The sequence below is a fragment of the Nerophis lumbriciformis genome, linkage group LG13, assembly GCF_033978685.3.
Source record: "Nerophis lumbriciformis linkage group LG13, RoL_Nlum_v2.1, whole genome shotgun sequence".
NCBI classification, from domain to species: Eukaryota; Metazoa; Chordata; class Actinopteri; order Syngnathiformes; family Syngnathidae; genus Nerophis; species Nerophis lumbriciformis.
In genome coordinates, this window is record NC_084560.2 from 47271263 (window position 1) to 47290420 (window position 19158).

General features: G+C 42.5%; 1 protein-coding gene across 19 annotated transcripts in view; it reads right to left on the minus strand.

The window, feature by feature from the left end:
• mycbp2 (MYC binding protein 2) overlaps window positions 1-19158 on the minus strand; it is a 183818-nt gene that overhangs the window by 70950 nt on the left and 93710 nt on the right. For 11 of the 19 annotated variants that reach the window (XM_061970697.2, XM_061970692.2, XM_061970695.2 and 8 more), the window contains 11 exons: window positions 18565-18787; window positions 18365-18483; window positions 18171-18258; window positions 16231-16280; window positions 15985-16157; window positions 12010-12154; window positions 11698-11949; window positions 11570-11625; window positions 11380-11495; window positions 11143-11240; window positions 3254-3370 (listed from right to left, as the gene is read on the minus strand). In XM_061970697.2, the coding sequence (XP_061826681.2) occupies window positions 3254-3370; window positions 11143-11240; window positions 11380-11495; window positions 11570-11625; window positions 11698-11949; window positions 12010-12154; window positions 15985-16157; window positions 16231-16280; window positions 18171-18258; window positions 18365-18483; window positions 18565-18787 (1437 nt within the window). The remainder of the gene's footprint in view (window positions 1-3253; window positions 3371-11142; window positions 11241-11379; window positions 11496-11569; window positions 11626-11697; window positions 11950-12009; window positions 12155-15984; window positions 16158-16230; window positions 16281-18170; window positions 18259-18364; window positions 18484-18564; window positions 18788-19158) is intronic. The other 8 variants (XM_061970705.2, XM_061970706.2, XM_061970696.2 and 5 more) reach the window with 2 other exon arrangements.

Genomic DNA, 19158 nt, shown 5'->3' on the forward strand with positions numbered 1-19158 from the left:
CCGGCCAAGATCTTCAGCTCTCACTGGATCGGTTCGCAGCCGAGTGTGAAGCGACTGGGATGGGAATCAGCACCTCCAAGTCCGAGTCCATGGTTCTCTCCCGGAAAAGGGTGGAGTGCCATGTCCGGGTTAGGGAGGAGATCTTGCCCCAAGTGGAGGAGTTCAAGTACCTCGGAGTCTTGTTCACGAGTGAGGGAAGAGTGGATGGTGAGATCGACAGGCGGATCGGTGCGGCGTCTTCAGTAATGCGGACGCTGTATCGATCCGTTGTGGTGAAGAAGGAGCTGAGCCGGAAGGCAAAGCTCTCGATTTACCGGTCGATCTACGTTCCCATCCTCACCTATGGTCATGAGCTTTGGGTTATGACCGAAAGGACAAGATCACGGGTACAAGCGGCCGAAATGAGTTTCCTCCGCCGGGTGGCGGGGCTCTCCCTTAGAGATAGGGTGAGAAGCTCTGCCATCCGGGGGGAGCTCAAAGTAAAGCCGCTGCTCCTCCACATGGAGAGGAGCCAGATGAGGTGGTTCGGGCATCTGGTCAGGATGCCACCCGAACGCCTCCCTAGGAAGGTGTTTCGGGCACGTCCGACCGGTAGGAGGCCACGGGGGAGACCCAGGACACGCTGGGAAGACTATCTCTCCCGGCTGGCCTGGGAACGCCTCGGGGTCCCACAGGAAGAGCTGGACGAAGTGGCTGGGGAGAGGGAAGTCTGGGCTTCCCTGCTTAGGCTGCTGCCCCCGCGACCCGACCTCAGATAAGCGGAAGAAGATGGATGGATGGATGATGAATTCATACAGTATTGGGATAAATAAGAATCGCGATTCGAATGTGAACTGATTTTATTATGTACCCTTACTAGATAGTCAACCACTAGCGTGCTAGCAACAATTGCTAAACTATTGTTGTTCTCCTTCTTCTGATGTTTATTTGGGGTTGATAAACAAACCCTCGGGAACTATCAATCCCCTCACCATTAATCCCCTCATCCCTCTACTGGAGATTGTGAGCTAATGCTTTGATGCTCGCCAAACTGAGATCCAGTGAACTAATCTAAAATCTTGCACGGTGCTATTTTTCTTTTTAAAATGTGCTAAGGTTTTCCTTAAACTTAGGCAGCGAGGTTCACATAATACAAAATGAAAGTATGCGGGTGGCCACTTTGATCCATTTTTTTACATTTAAGGTGCAATGCAGTGAAAGTATTCCAAGTATGCAAGGCTATCTGAACAAAACATTTGCACCTTAGGTCTGTGTTATCTGTGACAAAGCAAATTAGTGCACTATCATACCTGCCAACTTTTGAAATCAGAAAAACCTAGTAGCCAGGGTCCAGTACTGTTATACTGTTAAAAGTGTTTATACTATTTATGCTTTCAAGTCCAAGTTGAAGAAATCTTGTTAAATGTTGACAGCATAACTACCAAAATACAGAAGTATGTCCTTAATATTTTTGCAGTGCTATTTCTGTTGAAAAGTTCAAATGATTACATTAGAGATGTGATGTGCCACTTTTCAAGTGTCTGATGGCTTCAATTAATTTTCATTCATTTTTCATATTTTGAATTCTTTTGAAAGACTTACAAAAAAACTACATTTGAATTGTAATTCCATGCTATTGACAGGACTATTAATTTTAATGAAGTTAGCTTACCATGTTTACAGTATGATAATTGTGATAGAAATGGGAATAATTGTGATAGACGCAAAATGATTGATTGCATTCAGACAGGTTAAAATGTTGCTAAAACCATCACTTTTCTATCAGTCACAGTGACTTTTCAAAACAAAAATATTACAGCAAAAATCATATGGGTTGATTGACATGTTTATTCTGTAAGCTAACTTCAATAGTTTGAAATTATTTTGACAGTTAATGCCAGTTATCCTGTCAAGACTTCCATTTGTTAATTGAAAGTATAAACACTTTTTACAGTAAACAAATGGTAAAACAGTACTAAACAATTCCATTAAAAAAAAAAATTCGTGTCATTATTAACTTTCTGTCCAAGCTTGTATAATCTACTGCCTTGTTCAATTGTACAAAATATTCTGTGCCTAAAATTCACATTTCTATCACAATTATCATACTGTAAACATGGTAAGCTAACTTCATTAAAATTAATAGTCCTGTCAATAGCATGGAATTACAATTCAAATGTAGTTTTTTTGTAAGCCTTTCAAAAGAATTCAAAATATGAAAAATGAATGAAAATTAATTGAAGCCATCAGACACTTGAAAAGTGACACATCACATCTCTAATGTAATCATTTGAACTTTTCAACAGAAATAGCACTGCAAAAATATTAAGGACATACTTCTGTATTTTGGTAGTTATGCTGTCAACATTTAACAAGATTTCTTCAACTTGGACTTGAAAGCATAAATAGTATAAACACTTTTAACAGTATAACAGTACTAAACAATTCCAATAGATAACATTGGTGTCATTACCTTTTTGTTTGCTCAATTATTGCCTCCGTAAATAAAACTTCGGCATTTATCACATCCAAAGAATCTGTTTGGGCGACGAAAAACGTTGAAAGTTTTCCACTTGTATCGCTAGCAACGGCATTAGACTTGTGTTTTTTTGTCCCAACGTGGTCTTTTACATCGCTAATTCCTCCGTGTCCGATCGAAAAATCTTGTCTGCACAAGGTGCAATTCGCGTAGTTTTCACCCTTTTTGGAACGGATAATTATTCCCGGATAGGCTTTTGAATATTCTTCACGGAATGACTGCAGTTTTCTTTTCGGTTTAAGACTCGTTTGCGATTTTTCTCCGGCTGATTCCATGATCGTTCGCTCGTTTGGAAACAATGGCAACAGGTGCCTCGTGCTTGGCAGCGGTGCTATAAATAGCCTCGCGCATGGCATTCGGAATGGCTCGATAGGAAGTTACGGGAAGCAGTGTCGATTGTCATTGTTGTTACGCGATTTTGTGAATAAAACTTAAAAAAAAAAAAAAATGTAATTAATGAAAAACCGTATTTTTTATCACTGCAACCGTAACCCGGAATAGGTTGATGAAAACCGTACTAATTACGGGAAAACCGGAGTAGTTGGCAGGTATGCACTATTTAATAGTATAACACACTGATTCTAATTTAAAAATAGACCATGGTCCGATATCAATTAACTTGGTTGCAGTTTGGACACCCCTAACTTATGAGCGTTCGTATTTTGAGGTCTTCAAAGAAAAAAAAACTGAATGAAGATGTCTGACAACGCCTCGTCAGTGCTTTACGTCAATTACCTCGTCGATGAAAGTGATGGTGCCATTGACCTGCACTTTGCCTATTTGTTCGCTCTGCAGGGAGGGGTGACTGCGCACACGCAGGCCTGCGCTATCCTTGGACACAAATTTGCGGACCTGAGAGAAGCAGAGGGGAGACGGTGTGTGAGCCGCAGCAGCAAAGAAGAAGGGAACCCAAAGAAAGGAGGGCAGCCAGAAGAAGCAGGAGGAGGACGCGTGCACTGAAGGACAAAGAACCGCGTCAGTTCCGCTTTCACATCATCACAAACCACATTCACTCTAAAAGAGGGGAAATACACACACGGAGCAGATAGAGGTTGCATCCTGTTGCTTGTTTCCCCATTAGAAAAAAAAAAGTTTCCTTCCACAATGATGATTTAGTGCCCACAAGTCCAAAAAAAAAGCATAGCCAAGGCCTCAATGCATGAGTTTCTTCCACATAGCTGACAATGTCTTGTCGGGGCTGCAAAGGGATGGAATGTTTCCAGTAAATTTCCTAAAAAAATCTCTTGACTCTTCAGCTAAAAAATTACAAATATGAAATAATAATTTAAAGGAATACATTGGTAATTACAGATGCAACGATTAGCGGTATTGATGATAAACTGCTAATTTCCTGGAGACAAACACTATAGCTTTGCTGATCTCCAGCTAGCCACTGTTCGCCAGCGAGCTAAAATGCTATCATTAATAAAAGAGACATTAACATCTTTCCTCATTACCAACGTCATACCCCAATCGAATACAATTGCTGTAAAAAAAATCCACAAATGTTGTGGTACATGCTTTGTGAGGGAAAGTAAATATAATAAAATATAATTTTCGTAAGCATTTTCAAAGTGTACTGTATTTTTCTATGTAGAGTATGAACAATGTTATAAATACAAAAAAGTATTATTGTGTTTGATATGTTTTTGTTTTGATAATAGACATGAAATATGTATATACAGTGGGGCAAAAAAGTATTTAGTCAGCCACCAATTGTGCAAGTTCTCCCACTTAAAATGATGACAGAGGTCTGTAATTTTCATCATAGGTACACTTCAACTGTGAGAGACAAAATGTGGAAAAGAAATCCAGGAATTCATATTGTAGGATTTTTAAAGAATTTATTTGTAAATTATGGTGGAAAATAAGTATTTGGTCAATAACAAAAATTCAACTCAATACTTTGTAATATAACCTTTGTTGGCAATAACAGAGGTCAAACGATTACTATAGGTCTTTACCAGGTTTGCACACACAGTAGCTGGTATTTTGGCCCATTCCTCCATGCAGATCTTCTCGAGAGCAGTGATGTTTTGGGGCTGTCGCCGAGCAACACGGACTTTCAACTCCCTCCACAGATTCTCTATGGGGTTGAGGTCTGGAGACTTGCTAGGCCACTCCAGGACTTTCAAATGCTTCTTACGGAGCCACTCCTTCGTTGCCCGGGCGGTGTGTTTGGGATCATTGTCATGCTGGAAGACCCAGCCACGTTTCATCTTCAAAGCTCTCACTGATGGAAGGAGGTTTTGGCTCAAAATCTCAGGATACATGGCCCCATTCATTCTTTCCTTAACACGGATCAGTCGGCCTGTCCCCTTAGCAGAAAAACAGCCCCAAAGCATGATGTTTCCACCCCCATGCTTCACAGTAGGTATGGTGTTCTTGGGATGCAACTCAGTATTCTTCTTTTTTTCACACCAAGCTGCTTGCCTATTGTAGATTCACTCTTCACAGTCTGGTGCAGGTCTTCAATTCTTTTCCTGGTGTCCTTCGACAGCTCTTTGGTCTTGGCCATAGTGGAGTTTGGAGTCTGACTGTTTGAAGCTGTGGACAGGTGTCTTTTATACAGATAACCAGTTCAAACAGGTGCCATTAATACAGGTAACGAGTGGAGGACAGAAGAGCTTCTTAAAGAAGAAGTTACAGGTCTGTGAGAGCCAGAGATCTTCCTTGTTTGAAGTGACCAAATACTTATTTTCCACCATAATTTACAAATAAATTCTTCAAATTTCCTACAATGTGATTTCCTGGATTTTTTTTGTTCACATTCTGTCTCTCACAGTTGAAGTGTACCTATGATGAAAATTACAGACCTCTGTCATCATTTTAAGTGGGAGAACTTGCACAATCGGTGGCTGACTAAATAGTTTTTTGCCCCACTGTATGTGTATTTTAATTTTACATCTGAATCTCTCAAAAAATTAGAAAATTAAAATTAAATATAAATTGTAGATTAAAATATGTTTAATCAAAACATATTAACTAATAATATATTCCATATATTTTGAATGTACAAACCCAATATTATGCTAATAAGCAGACTATAATACAACCTATGAATAGCATAGTACTTCAAATTTTTTCAGTTGTCGAAAATAATTGAAAAGAAAAAAAATGTATTCATTAAGTGTTATTTTTTTTCAGAAATGATCCGTGCAGCGATGGACAAATGCACAGCTCATGCAAGGGGTGTGGCCTCAATAGTCGTGCAGGAAGTTGCTGCAATGTGTATAGAAGAGAGTGATGCACAATGAAACTTGAACTTGATGCACAATGAAACTTGTAACTTGAATTACTTTTCAACTCTACTGAAGTCCTATATAGTACAGTGGAACCTCTATTTACAAATGTAATATACAGGTAAAAGCCAGTAAATTAGAATATTTTGAAAAACTTGATTTATTTCAGTAATTGCATTCAAAAGGTGTAACTTGTACATTATATTTATTCATTGCACACAGACTGATGCATTCAAATGTTTATTTCATTTAATTTTGATGATTTGAAGTGGCAACAAATGAAAATCCAAAATTCCGTGTGTCACAAAATTAGAATATTACTTAAGGCTAATACAAAAAAGGGATTTTGAGAAATGTTGGCCAACTGAAAAGTATGAAAATGAAAAATATGAGCATGTACAATACTCAATACTTGGTTGGAGCTCCTTTTGCCTCAATTACTGCGTTAATGCGGCGTGGCATGGAGTCGATGAGTTTCTGGCACTGCTCAGGTGTTATGAGAGCCCAGGTTGCTCTGATAGTGGCCTTCAACTCTTCTGCGTTTTTGGCTCTGGCTTTCTGCATCTTCCTTTTCACAATACCCCACAGATTTTCTATGGGGCTAAGGTCAGGTGAGTTGGCGGGCCAATTTAGAACAGAAATACCATGGTCCGTAAACCAGGCACGGGTAGATTTTGCGCTGTGTGCAGGCGCCAAGTCCTGTTGGAACTTGAAATCTCCATCTCCATAGAGCAGGTCAGCAGCAGGAAGCATGAAGTGCTCTAAAACTTGCCGGTAGACGGCTGCGTTGACCCTGGATCTCAGGAAACAGAGTGGACCGACACCAGCAGATGACATGGCACCCCAAACCATCACCCAACCATGCAAATTTTGCATTTCCTTTGGAAATCGAGGTCCCAGAGTCTGGAGGAAGACAGGAGAGGCACAGGATCCACGTTGCCTGAAGTCTAGTGTAAAGTTTCCACCATCAGTGATGGTTTGGGGTGCCATGTCATCTGCTGGTGTCGGTCCACTCTGTTTCCTGAGATCCAGGGTCAACGCAGCTGTCTACCAGCAAGTTTTAGAGCACTTCATGCTTCCTGCTGCTGACCTGCTCTATGGAGATGGAGATTTCAAGTTCCAACAGGACTTGGCGCCTGCACACAGCGCAAAATCTACCCGTGCCTGGTTTACGGACCATGGTATTTCTGTTCTAAATTGGCCCGCCAACTCCCCTGACCTTAGCCCCATAGAAAATCTGTGGGGTATTGTGAAAAGGAAGATGCAGAAAGCCAGAGCCAAAAACGCAGAAGAGTTGAAGGCCACTATCAGAGCAACCTGGGCTCTCATAACACCTGAGCAGTGCCAGAAACTCATCGACTCCATGCCACGCCGCATTAACGCAGTAATTGAGGCAAAAGGAGCTCCAACCAAGTATTGAGTATTGTACATGCTCATATTTTTCATTTTCATACTTTTCAGTTGGCCAACATTTCTAAAAATCCCTTTTTTGTATTAGCCTTAAGTAATATTCTAATTTTGTGACACACGGAATTTTGGATTTTCATTTGTTGCCACTTCAAATCATCAAAATCAAATGAAATAAACATTTGAATGCATCAGTCTGTGTGCAATGAATAAATATAATGTACAAGTTACACCTTTTGAATGCAATTACTGAAATAAATCAAGTTTTTCAAAATATTCTAATTTACTGGCTTTTACCTGTAGTTCTTGAACAGGGTTCATAAATTGAAAAAATATCCGTACAGTGAAACTAAATTTCTCCATAAGAAAAAATTTATTTTTCTTCTTCTTTTTCAGCCTAATTCACTCCACTGCAGAAGGAAGACCTCTTCACCAATTTTCCATTTTGTTCTATCTCAACCTATTCTGCTGTTAATTCATCCCTCCATCTTCTGCTTTGTCTCCCTCTTTAGGAGTCTATTCTGTTGGCTTGTGTGTCCATCAACATTTTCTTTTCAATGGTCAACATAATATCCTGCACTCCTGACTTCTGTCTTAGGTCTGTATTCGACACCTTGTTCCGTCACCTTAAGTCTTTTCTCCAAACGTTTGATGATTTCGGCACCATATGAGAAAACATTGTAAATATGGGTGGATGCGTTCCAGCCTTGACAAAAGTCCATGTATTAATGAAGGTTTGTACACTTTGAACACAATATAAAGTGTTATATACAGTTATGTATATGAAACAGACATAACAAGGAGGTTATAGATTTATTGAATAAAAAGCCAAAACAACAAACTGAACTGTGCTGTATGCGCTGCTCTGCCAACGCCCGCACACACAGAAGAGCCATTGGTGCCCCTACAAACGATCAGAAATCACAAACATCTTGGGCGTGCGGGTATGTGGCCGTGTGTGCGCCTTAAAAGACACGGTGCTGAACGAGAGTAGCTCTTCTCTTTGAATTGTTTTTCCACAGAAAAGTCCAGTGTCATCACAATTAAAACTTACAAAGCCTGCTTCGATGATTCTTCCATACTTGTGAGCATCATTTAAGTACTGCCCCCTTCTTTCCACGCTGGTCTGTTGTTTTGGGACTAATACCGAGTTACAAAAATGGACAAAAGTTGTCAAAAGGGGAAATAACACACAAAAGGCACACACGCTGAAGCTCTGAGCAAGTGACGTGGAGAAGGTGCGCCTCTGCAACAATGCTGCGCCCTGCTTTTTGCTTGCAGGCGTGGCACAAAATGAATGACGTGTTCGTACACAGAGACATGGTTCGCACACAGCAGCATATTTGGCTCGATCTAAAACATGGGTGTCAAACTCTGGCCCGCCGTGTAATTTCATTTGGCCCTTGAGGCAATATCAAATTAACATTAGAGCTGGCCCGCCGGTATTATACCACATTCACCGCTAATACTCATACTTGCCAATCCTCCCCATTTTCCCAGGAGTCTCCGGAATTTCAGTGCCACTCCCGAAAATCTACCGGGGCAACCATTCTCCCGATTTCCACCCGGACAACAATATTGGGGGCGTGCCTTAAAGGCACTGCCTTTAGCGTCCTCTACAACCTGTCGTCACGTCTGCTTTTCCTCCATACAAACAGCGTCACATAATATATGCGGCTTTTACACACACACAAGTGAATGCATGGCATACTTAATCAACAGCCATACAGGTTACACTGAGGGTGGCCGTATAAACAAGTTTAACACGGTTACAAATATGCGCCACACTATGAACCCACACCAAACAAGAATGACAAACACATTTCGGGAGAAAATTTGCACCGTAACACAATATAAACACAACAGAACAAATACCCAGAAGCCCTTGCAGCACTAACTCTGCCGGGACGCCACAATATACACCCCCGCTACAACCAACACAATGCCTCCTGCTCAATTGCTCTCCATGTTCGGCAGCACTTATCTATGTGAGCAACTTTTCTCCTCAATGAAGATGACGAAAACGTCTCACAGGATACGTCTGACTGATTAACACCTTGTTGGATAATGAAGGTTGCCTCAGCTCAACGCCTGAGCCCCGACATTAATGAACTAGCATCCAAGAAAAGATGGCAGGTATCTGGCTTGGGCACATCAGATTAGATCAGTGGTTTCTCAAACTGAGCAGTAAAAAGTCCTGAATGGTTGGTTTATTCATTGTTATTTTATTTTCAAATTTATTATTAGCCTGTGGAAAAAGTTAGAGTTGATATTTACCTCAGAAGGCTGCAAGTAGAAAAGAGGCATTCAATCTTTTATTAAAATTTTTATTTAATATGCCATTGATGTTTTTTTCGTTTGTTCTTTGAAAGTTGATTTTGCAAACTGAGCAATAATTAACATTTTATTCATGCACTTTCTCTTACTACTTCAAGGCTTGAATGTTTGATTCATTCATTATTGTTATTTTATTTTCAAATATATTATTAGCCTGTGCAAAAAGTTTATTTTGATATTTACCTCAGAAGGCTGCAAATAGAAAAGAGGCATTACATTTTTATTTAAATTTTATTTGATATGCCATTGATATTTTTTAATTATTATTATTACCGTATTATTTGAAACTGGATTTTGCATGTCACTATCAAGTTATATAAGCCTTGCTTGTTTAATATTCAATGCAAAACTTGTTTGGGTCCCTATTAAAAGGTTACCGTATTTTCCGCACTATTAGCCGCACCTAAAAACCACAAATTTACTCAAAAGCTGACAGTGCGGCTTATAATCCGGTGCGCTTTATATATGGATTAATATTAAGATTCATTTTCATAAAGTTTCGGTCTCGCAACTACGGTAAACAGCCGCCATCTTTTTTCCCCGTAGAAGAGGAAGTGCTTCTTCTTCTACGCAAGCAACCGCCAAGGTAAGCACCCGCCCCCATAGAACAGGAAGCGCTTCTTCTTCTACTGTAAGCAACCACCCGCCCGCGTAGAAGAAGAAGAAGCGCGCGGATATTACGTTTCATTTCCTTTGTGTGTTTACATCTGTAAAGACCACAAAATAGCGACAGGTTTCCGGTTCATGAAAAGACGCAATCTCTCCATCCGCACACGGACTACTATTTCACAGCAACTGCCTAAAGACTTTCAAGAAAAGCTGGCTACTTTCCGTGCATATTGTAAAAACAAGATAGCTGAAAAAAAGATCCGGCCAGAGAACATTATCAACATGGACGAGGTTCCACTGACTTTTGATATTCCTGTGAACCGCACTGTGGATACAACGGGAGCACGTACGGTGAATATTCGCACCACAGGGAATGAGAAGTCATCCTTCACTGTGGTTCTAGCTTGCCATGCTACTGGCCAGAAACTTCCACCCATGGTGATATTCAAAAGGAAGACCTTGCCAAAAGAGACCTTTCCAGCTGGCGTCATCATAAAAGCTAACTCGAAGGGATGGCTGGATGAAGAAAAGATGAGCGAGTGGTTAAGGTAAGTTTACGCGAAGAGGCCGGGTGGCTTTTTTCACGCAGCTCCGTCCATGTTGATATACGACTCCATGCGCGCCCACATCACGCTGGTTTTTAATATATTATTAAAGTTTGACTGACCTATCTGACTGTTTTTTTGACATTCCTTTAGCGCAGTTAGATGCGGCTTATAGGTGGACAAAGTTTTGAAATATGCCGTTCATTGAAGGCGCGGCTTATAACCCAGGGGGCGCCTTATGGTGCGGAAAATACGGGAATTTGTTCACTTTTACATTTTGGCCCACTCTGTATTTGAGTTTGAAACCCCTGATCTAAAAGTTGGTAAAGCAAAACGTTTGCAAATAGAGAGGTTCGTAAATCAAGGTTCCACTTATACTACTAGTATAGTGTATAAGGGGACTGACAGCAGGTGTTTGAGGTCCGGAGGTAATTAGTCGTGTCCGGCATTATGGCATTTTGTTTACTTTGAATATGAAGCTCACCTTGCTGGGCTGGGGCTCGGCCTTGGGTTTGACCATCTGTGTGCCAGGCGGGATCATGCCTTTAGGAGGGTCTTTGACTTCAACCTCCAAACCAGCATCTAGAACGTGCATCGTTCCGAATACATTTAAACAGGAAATTGACATTGTTGGTTGTAGACAACCACTCCATATCCCACTAGGTATCCTCCAATTATGTATGACTCAGAATATGAAACACAAGTGCTAAGTGGAACACACCTATTTCAATTCCATCGATGGTGACGTGAATTGTGTAGAGGCCGACGGCTCCCGGGGTCCAGTTGGCACTGTAGGTTCCGTCAGTGTTGGCACGTATCAGCATGTTCTCACTGGGCCTGAATGACATAGAAAATGTCAAAATAAACATACCAAACAATATCTCTGATTGATTCTTTGTGATCGCAGGCACCTTTTTGGAGTAGGGGAAGCAAATCGTAGCTCCTCAAAAGAGTAGCTTTCATATGCCTGGAAACACAAGAGGGTGGAATGAATAACGATCTGGTCAGGTGAGGTCAAAGTCAGCGGCATTAGGCTGACCTTCATCATGGTGATGGCGATGTAACGAGCTTCTTTAACGATCATAGGTTCGTATGTGGCCTCCAGCTTGGGCGCTGGCAGACCTCCAAAAGTGAGGTCGGGTCCAGAAGATGAGGATGAGGAGGAGGAGGCGGCAGCGGAGGAGGAGGAGGAGGTGGTCCCGGGTAGTCGCTGCAGCTTTTTCATGTTCTCAGGCTGCATCGATTTCTTCTGAGAAACAGGCACGGCCTTCACTTCCACCTGGAGATGAAACTGAAGAATTTTTAGTTCTGTTACTGACGAGCTCTGATGCACACAATCTGTATTACCGACCTTCATGTTGGGTACATGCACCACATCCCCATACTGGTCTTTGGTCTGCACGACAATGGTAGCCGGCCAACCGCAGCGTATATCGTCTTTGTTCAGTATCAGAGACGTCTTCTGGGGGTCTGCGTAGGAGTCCGGTTGCAGCCACCTTGACCAAAAACGCCCAAAACAACAATCAAAACCTGGAGGTTTGCTATTCCACCTCACAGTACCATCTCGGCTTGGCTCCAGACAAGACACGACTCCTGTATTTAATTCTTGGCATGTTATTTAAGGTGATGGATGTTATTCAGGAGGAGACTGAGGGCAAAAAAACATGTGACGTACATTAATACCATATCCAGAACTATGGCACAGCAACAGTGCAAGCTCATTTTTAGTACCGTATTTTCCGCACTATTAGCTGCACCTAAAAACCACAAATTTACTCAAAAGCTGACAGTGCGGCTTTTAACCCGGTGCGCTTTATATATGGATTAATATTACGATTCATTTTCATAAAGTTTCGATCTCGCAACTTCGGTAAACAGCCGCCATCTTTTTTCCCGGTAGAACAGGAAGCGCTTCTTCTTCTACGCAAGCAACCGCCAAGGTAAGCACCCGCCCCCATAGAACAGGAAGCGCTTCTTCTTCTACTGTAAGCAACCACCCGCCTGCGTAGAAGAAGAAAAAGCGTGCGGATATACCGTACGTTTCATTTCCTTTGTGTGTTTACATCTGTAAAGACCACAAAATGGCTCCTACTAAGCGTCAGGGATCCGGTTCATGAAAAGACGCAATCTCTCCATCCGCACACGGATTACTATTTCACAGCAACTGATATTCCTGTGAACCGCACTGTGGATACAACGGGAGCACGTACGGTGAATATTCGCACCACAGGGAATGAGAAGTCATCCTTCACTGTGGTTCTAGCTTGCCATGCTAATGGCCAGAAACTTCCACCCATGGTGATATTCAAAAGGAAGACCTTGCCAAAAGAGACCTTTCCAGCCGGCGTCATCATAAAAGCTAACTCGAAGGGATGGATGAAGAAAAGATGAGCGAGTGGTTAAGGTAAGTTTAAGTTTACGCGAAGAGGCCGGGTGGCTTTTTTCACGCAGCTCTGTCCATGTTGATATACGTATGTTTGTGATTGCACATTTGCGTACATTTTGGGAGTGAACAGAGTTGTTAGAACGCTGGTTTTTAATATATTATTAAAGTTTGACTGACCTATCTGACTGTTTTTTTGACATTCCTTTAGCGCAGTTAGATGCGGCTTACAACACCGGGCGGCTTATTGGTGGACACAGTTTTGAAATATGCCGTTCATTGAAGGCGCGGCTTATAACCCAGGGCGCCTTATGGTGAGGAAAATACGGTAGGTGTCCTTAAATGATATCCAAGAGGAGACTAGGAGCAGCTAGAATAGCATCAAAGTGAAGTATGTTGATTATAATTCTACAGTGTCCAGAACTCTGGCAGGGTAACAAGGTGAGCTTATTTTAGCAGGTGTCCTTAAAATATATCCAAGAGGAGACTAAGGGCATAGAGAAAAGCGGCAACATTTGAGTCTGTGGAGTACAATACTACAGTGTCAAAACTACAGCACAGCAAGAAAGTGAGCTAATCTTAGCAGGTGTACCTAAAAGAGACTATGGGCAGCGAGAAAAGCGGCAATGTTTGAGTCTGTTCAGTATAATACTGCAGTGTTCAGAACTCTGGCACAGCAACAGTGTAAGTTAATTTTAGAAGGGGTGCCTTAAATAATATCCAAGAGGAGACTGAGGGCAGCGAGAATTGCATCAAAATGAAATTTGTGGAGTATAATATTACAGTGTCCAAAACTATGGCACAGCAACAGGGTGAGCTCATTTTAGCAGGTGTCCTTAAATTCTATCCAAGAGGAGACTGAGGGCAGTGATAGAAGTGGCAAAGTGGAGTCATTGGAGAACAATACTACAGTGTTAGAACTATGGCAGAGCAACAAAATGAGCTCATTTTAGCAGGTGTACCAAAATTATATCCAAGAGGAGACAAAAGGGCAGCGAATAAAGTGGTTAAGTTTGAATCTGTTCAGTATAATACTGCAGTGTCCAGAACAATGGCACACCAATGAGGTGAGCTAATTTTAGAAGGTGTACCTTAAAATAAATCCAAGAGGAGACTGAGGGCTACAAGAAAAGCGGCAAAGTTGAAACTATGGAGTACAGGGTTAGGGTTACTTTGACCCTGACCCTAATCCTAACCCTGCAGTGACCAGGGGAAAGGGCACAGCAACAGGGTAATCTAAAGTTAAGTGTCCTCAAATCTTATCCAAGAGTAGATCAAGAGCAACGAGAAAACAGAGCACAGCGGAAAAGTGGGGACTGTGGAGTAAAAAAATACTGCAGCGCCCAGAAATAAGACATGGCAACAGGGTAAACTAATGTTAGCATGTCTTTAAATTTGAACCAAAAGGAGACTAGGGGCAATGACAAAACGGAGCGTTGCGTTTATTTTATGTAATTGCTAGCTGTGTATAATCAAATATTACAATGACAAATCTGTTTGAGTGCAAGAAGCAGTCCTCGACTTGTAGTACCTTATTTTCCAGGGGAAATGAGTCAATAGCAAACAGAGCCAAGCAGGTACCGGACAGTGAAAAGGGGCTTTAAAGGGGAACATTATCACAATTTCAGAATTGTTAAAACCATTAAAAATCAGTTCCCAGTGGCTTATTATATTTTTCAAAGTTTTTTTCAAAATTTTACCCATCACGCAATATCCCTAAAAAAAGCTTCAAAGTGCCTGATTTTAACCATCGTTATATACACCCGTCCATTTTCCTGTGACGTCACATAGTGAAGCCAACACAAACAAACATGGCGGAAAGAACAGCAAGCTATAGCGACATTAGCTCGGATTCAGACTCGGATTTCAGCGGCTTAAGCGATTCAACAGATTACGCATGTATTGAAACGGATGGTTGTAGTGTGGAGGCAGGTAGCGAAAACCAAATTGAAGAAGAAACTGAAGCTATTGAGCCATATCAATTTGAACCGTATGCAAGCGAAATTGACGAAAACGACACGACAGCCAGCGACACGGGAGAAAGCGAGGACGAATTCGGCGATCGCCTTCTAACCAACGATTGGTATGTGTTTGTTTGGCATTAAAGGAAACTAACAACTATGAACTAGGTTTACAGCATATGAAATACATTTGGCAACAACATGCACTTTGAGAGTGCAGACAGCCCAATTTTCATCAATTAATATATTCTGTAGACATACCCTCATCCGCGCTCTTTTCCTGAAAGCTGATCTGTCCAGTTTTGGAGTTGATGTCAGCAGGCCAGGGAAGCTAGGGTCGATAGGGGGTTTAGCTCGCTCGTCTGCGGGAACAAACTGCCGCCATTGCTTGCCGTGCTACCGAGGTCCTTTGTCCCTGAATTGCTCACACACTCCGGCAGATTCAATGGGGGTCTGGCGGCATATTTCTTTGACTTTATGGTTGGAAATGCATCTGCTTTGAGTGTCGCAGGATATCCACACATTCTTGCCATCTCTGTCGTAGCATAGCTTTCGTCGGTAAAGTGTGCGGAACAAACGTCCAATTTCTTGCCACTTTGGCATCTTTGGGCCACTGGTGCAACTTGAATCCGTCCCTGTTCGTGTTGTTACACCCTCCGACAACACACCGACGAGGCATGATGTCTCCAAGGTACGGAAAACAGTCGAAAAAAACGGAAAATAACAGAGCAGATTTGACTCGGTGTTTGAGAAAACGGCGGATTGCTTACCGATGTGACGTCACAATCGCTCCGAGAGCGAATATTAGAAAGGCGTTTAATTCGCCAAAATTCACCCATTTAGAGTTCGGAAATCGGTTAAAAAAATATATGGTCTTTTTTCTGCAACATCAAGGTATATATTGACGCTTACATAGGTCTGGTGATAATGTTCCCCTTTAAGAGATCCACAGAAAATAAGACTGAAGATGAACATGCAGGACCTTGCTAGACGTCCTCCACTCGAGGTCTGCACACATGTGATGAAGTCCTCCAGGAACGAGTGCTCGTTGGTTTGGAGGTGCAGGGGTAAGTTCCCTTCCAGGGCCTCTAGGATGATGGGAGGGTGGGACAAAGCCAGACCCTTCCCCAAGATCCCTGCATGGGCTTTACACACCTAAACAAGGACAAATTAATCAGTAAGAAAGGCACCAATGAAGGGAACAATGAATTAAATTTAAGTAGCTCACCTGAAGGGAGGCCTCTTCTAAGATCTCTAGGTCCTCCTCCAATTCATTGCCTGAAGTGACAACAATCAATTAAATTAAGCATTATTTTATCACTGGCACTATTATTATTGTCGCACAGCAGCTAAATGAACACTTAGTGTCTAACAATCTCTGTGAACCTTTTCAATCCGGTTTCAGGGCAAATCACTCTACGGAGACAGCCCTCGCAAAAATGACTAATGATCTACTGCTAACGATGGATTCAGATGCGTCATCTATGTTGCTGCTTCTTGATCTTAGCGCTGCTTTCGATACCGTCGATCATAATATTTTATTAGAGCGTATCAAAACACGTATTGGTATGTCAGACTTAGCTTTGTCGTGGTTTAACTCTTATCTTACTGACAGGATGCAGTGCGTCTCCCATAATAATGTGACCTCGGACTATGTTAAGGTAACGTGCGGAGTTCCTCAGGGTTCGGTTCTTGGCCCTGCACTCTTTAGTAGTTACATGCTGCCGCTAGGCGACATCATACGCAAATACGGTGTTAGCTTTCATTGTTATGCTGATGACAGCCAACTCTACATGCCCCTAAAGCTGACCAACACGCCGGATTGTAGTCAGCTGGAGGCGTGTCTTAATGAAATTAAACAATGGATGTCCGCTAACTTCTTGCAACTCAACGCCAAGAAAACGGAAATGCTGATTATCGGTCCTGCTAAACACCGACATTTATTTAATAATACCACCTTAACATTTGACAACCAAACAATTACACAAAGCGAATCAGTAAAGAATCTGGGTATTATCTTCCACCCAACTCTCTCCTTTGAGTCACACATTAAGAGTGTTACTAAAACGGCCTTCTTTCATCTCCGTAATATCGCTAAAATTCGTTCTATTTTATCCACTAGCGACGCTGAGATCATTATTCATGCGTTCGTTACGTCTCGTCTCGACTACTGTAACGTATTATTTTGGGGTCTCCCTATGTCTAGCATTAAAAGATTACAGTTGGTACAAAATGCGGCTGCTAGACTTTTGACAAGAACAAGAAAGTTTGATCATATTACGCCTATACTGTATATACCTTTATATACATATATATATACCTATACTGGCTCACCTGCACTGGCTTCCTGTGCACTTAAGATGTGACTTTAAGGTTTTACTACTTACGTATAAAATACTACACGGTCTAGCTCCGTCCTATCTTGTCGATTGCATTGTACCATATGTCCCGGCAAGAAATCTGCGTTCAAAGAACTCCGGCTTATTAGTGATTCCCAGAGCCCAAAAAAAGTCTGCGGGCTATAGAGCGTTTTCTATTGGGGCTCCAGTACTATGGAATGCCCTCCCGGTAACAATTAGAGATGCTACCTCAGTAGAAGCATTTAAAACTCATTTGTATACTCAAGCCTTTAAATAGCCCCCCTGTTAGACCAGTTGATCGGCCGTTTCTTTTCTTTTCTCCTCTGCTCCCCTTTTCCTTGTGGAGGGGGGGGGGGGGCACAGGTCCGGTGGCCATGGATGAAGTGCTGGCTGTCCAGAGTCGGGACCCGGGGTGGACCGCTCGCCTGTGCATCGGCTGGGAACATCTCTGCGCTGCTGACCCGTCTCCGCTCGGGATGGTGTCCTGCTGGCCCCACTATGGACTGGACTCTTACTATTATGTTGGATCCACTATGGACTGGACTCTCACAATATTATGTCAGACCTACTCGACATCCATTGCATTCGGTCTCCCCTAGAGGGGGGGGGGGGGGGGGGGTTACCCACATATGCGGTCCTCTCCAAGGTTTCTCATAGTCATTCACATCGACGTCCCACTGGGGTGAGTTTTTCCTTGCCCTTATGTGGGCTTTGTACCGAGGATGTCGTTGTGGCTTGTGCAGCCCTTTGAGACACTTGTGATTTAGGGCTATATAAATAAACATTGATTGATTGATTGATATTATACCTATAGGGAGTGCCAGGTCTTTCTTCATCAGCGCTGCGGCACACACACTGCCCAAGTACGCCAGCTCCTTCTCCAGCTGGATGATCCCCTGCAATGTCAAAGAGTGATTCATCAGACAGATAACGTGACTTTCAGCTTTTATTCTGCACTTATAACAGACGATTATACAGAAATATAGAGATGGGCAGCCGTACCTCATCAGGACCTGGGTTGAACTCATAACCTACAGCCACACACTTAAAGCCGTAGAAGCACGCCTTCTCATCTTTCACATAATCCGAAGCGGTTTCCAGTGAAAACAGAACTTCATTTCCTGTAGAGACATGAAAATGCCCCCAAAATAAAACAAAAACTGGACGCTCCAGAAGGCTTGGGTGGTCAAGCTTCGCCTTACCCGGTAGCACGAGAACTGTGGTGGGCCAGCCCGTGGTGCCTGAGAACTTCCTTAGATCGGTCCAAGTGTTGATGGTGTCGTGGACCAGAGGTTTGCCCCCCATGCAGGACAGGTGGAGGGTGCGGCTGGGGATGAGGAGGCGCAGGACGTCCTCCGGCTGAGCGGTGCCGCACTGCGGATCGAACTCGATGCTGGTCCAGCGCACGCAGTCAGGGAAGGAGACCTGGTGAAAGCGGAGAGTCAAACTTGAGATGTGTGCAGATGGCCATACTTGCCAACCCTCACAGATTTTCCGAAATTCAGCGCCTCTCCCGAAAACCTCCCGGGACAAATTTTCTCCCGAAATACTCCCGAAATTCAGGCGGACCTGAGTGACGTGTTGACAACACACAACAACAGTGTCTACCGTAAAGCAGTTCGTCTGCCGTAAACAGCAATGTTGTGACACTTTTAAACAGGACAATACTGCCATCTACTGTACATGCATATGTGACCCACCCATAATGTGTCACATTTTTGTGTTGATTTATTTATTTTATTTTGTGGTTTGAATTCGTTTTTTGGAGCTGTCATTACACATTTATCAGTATTCAC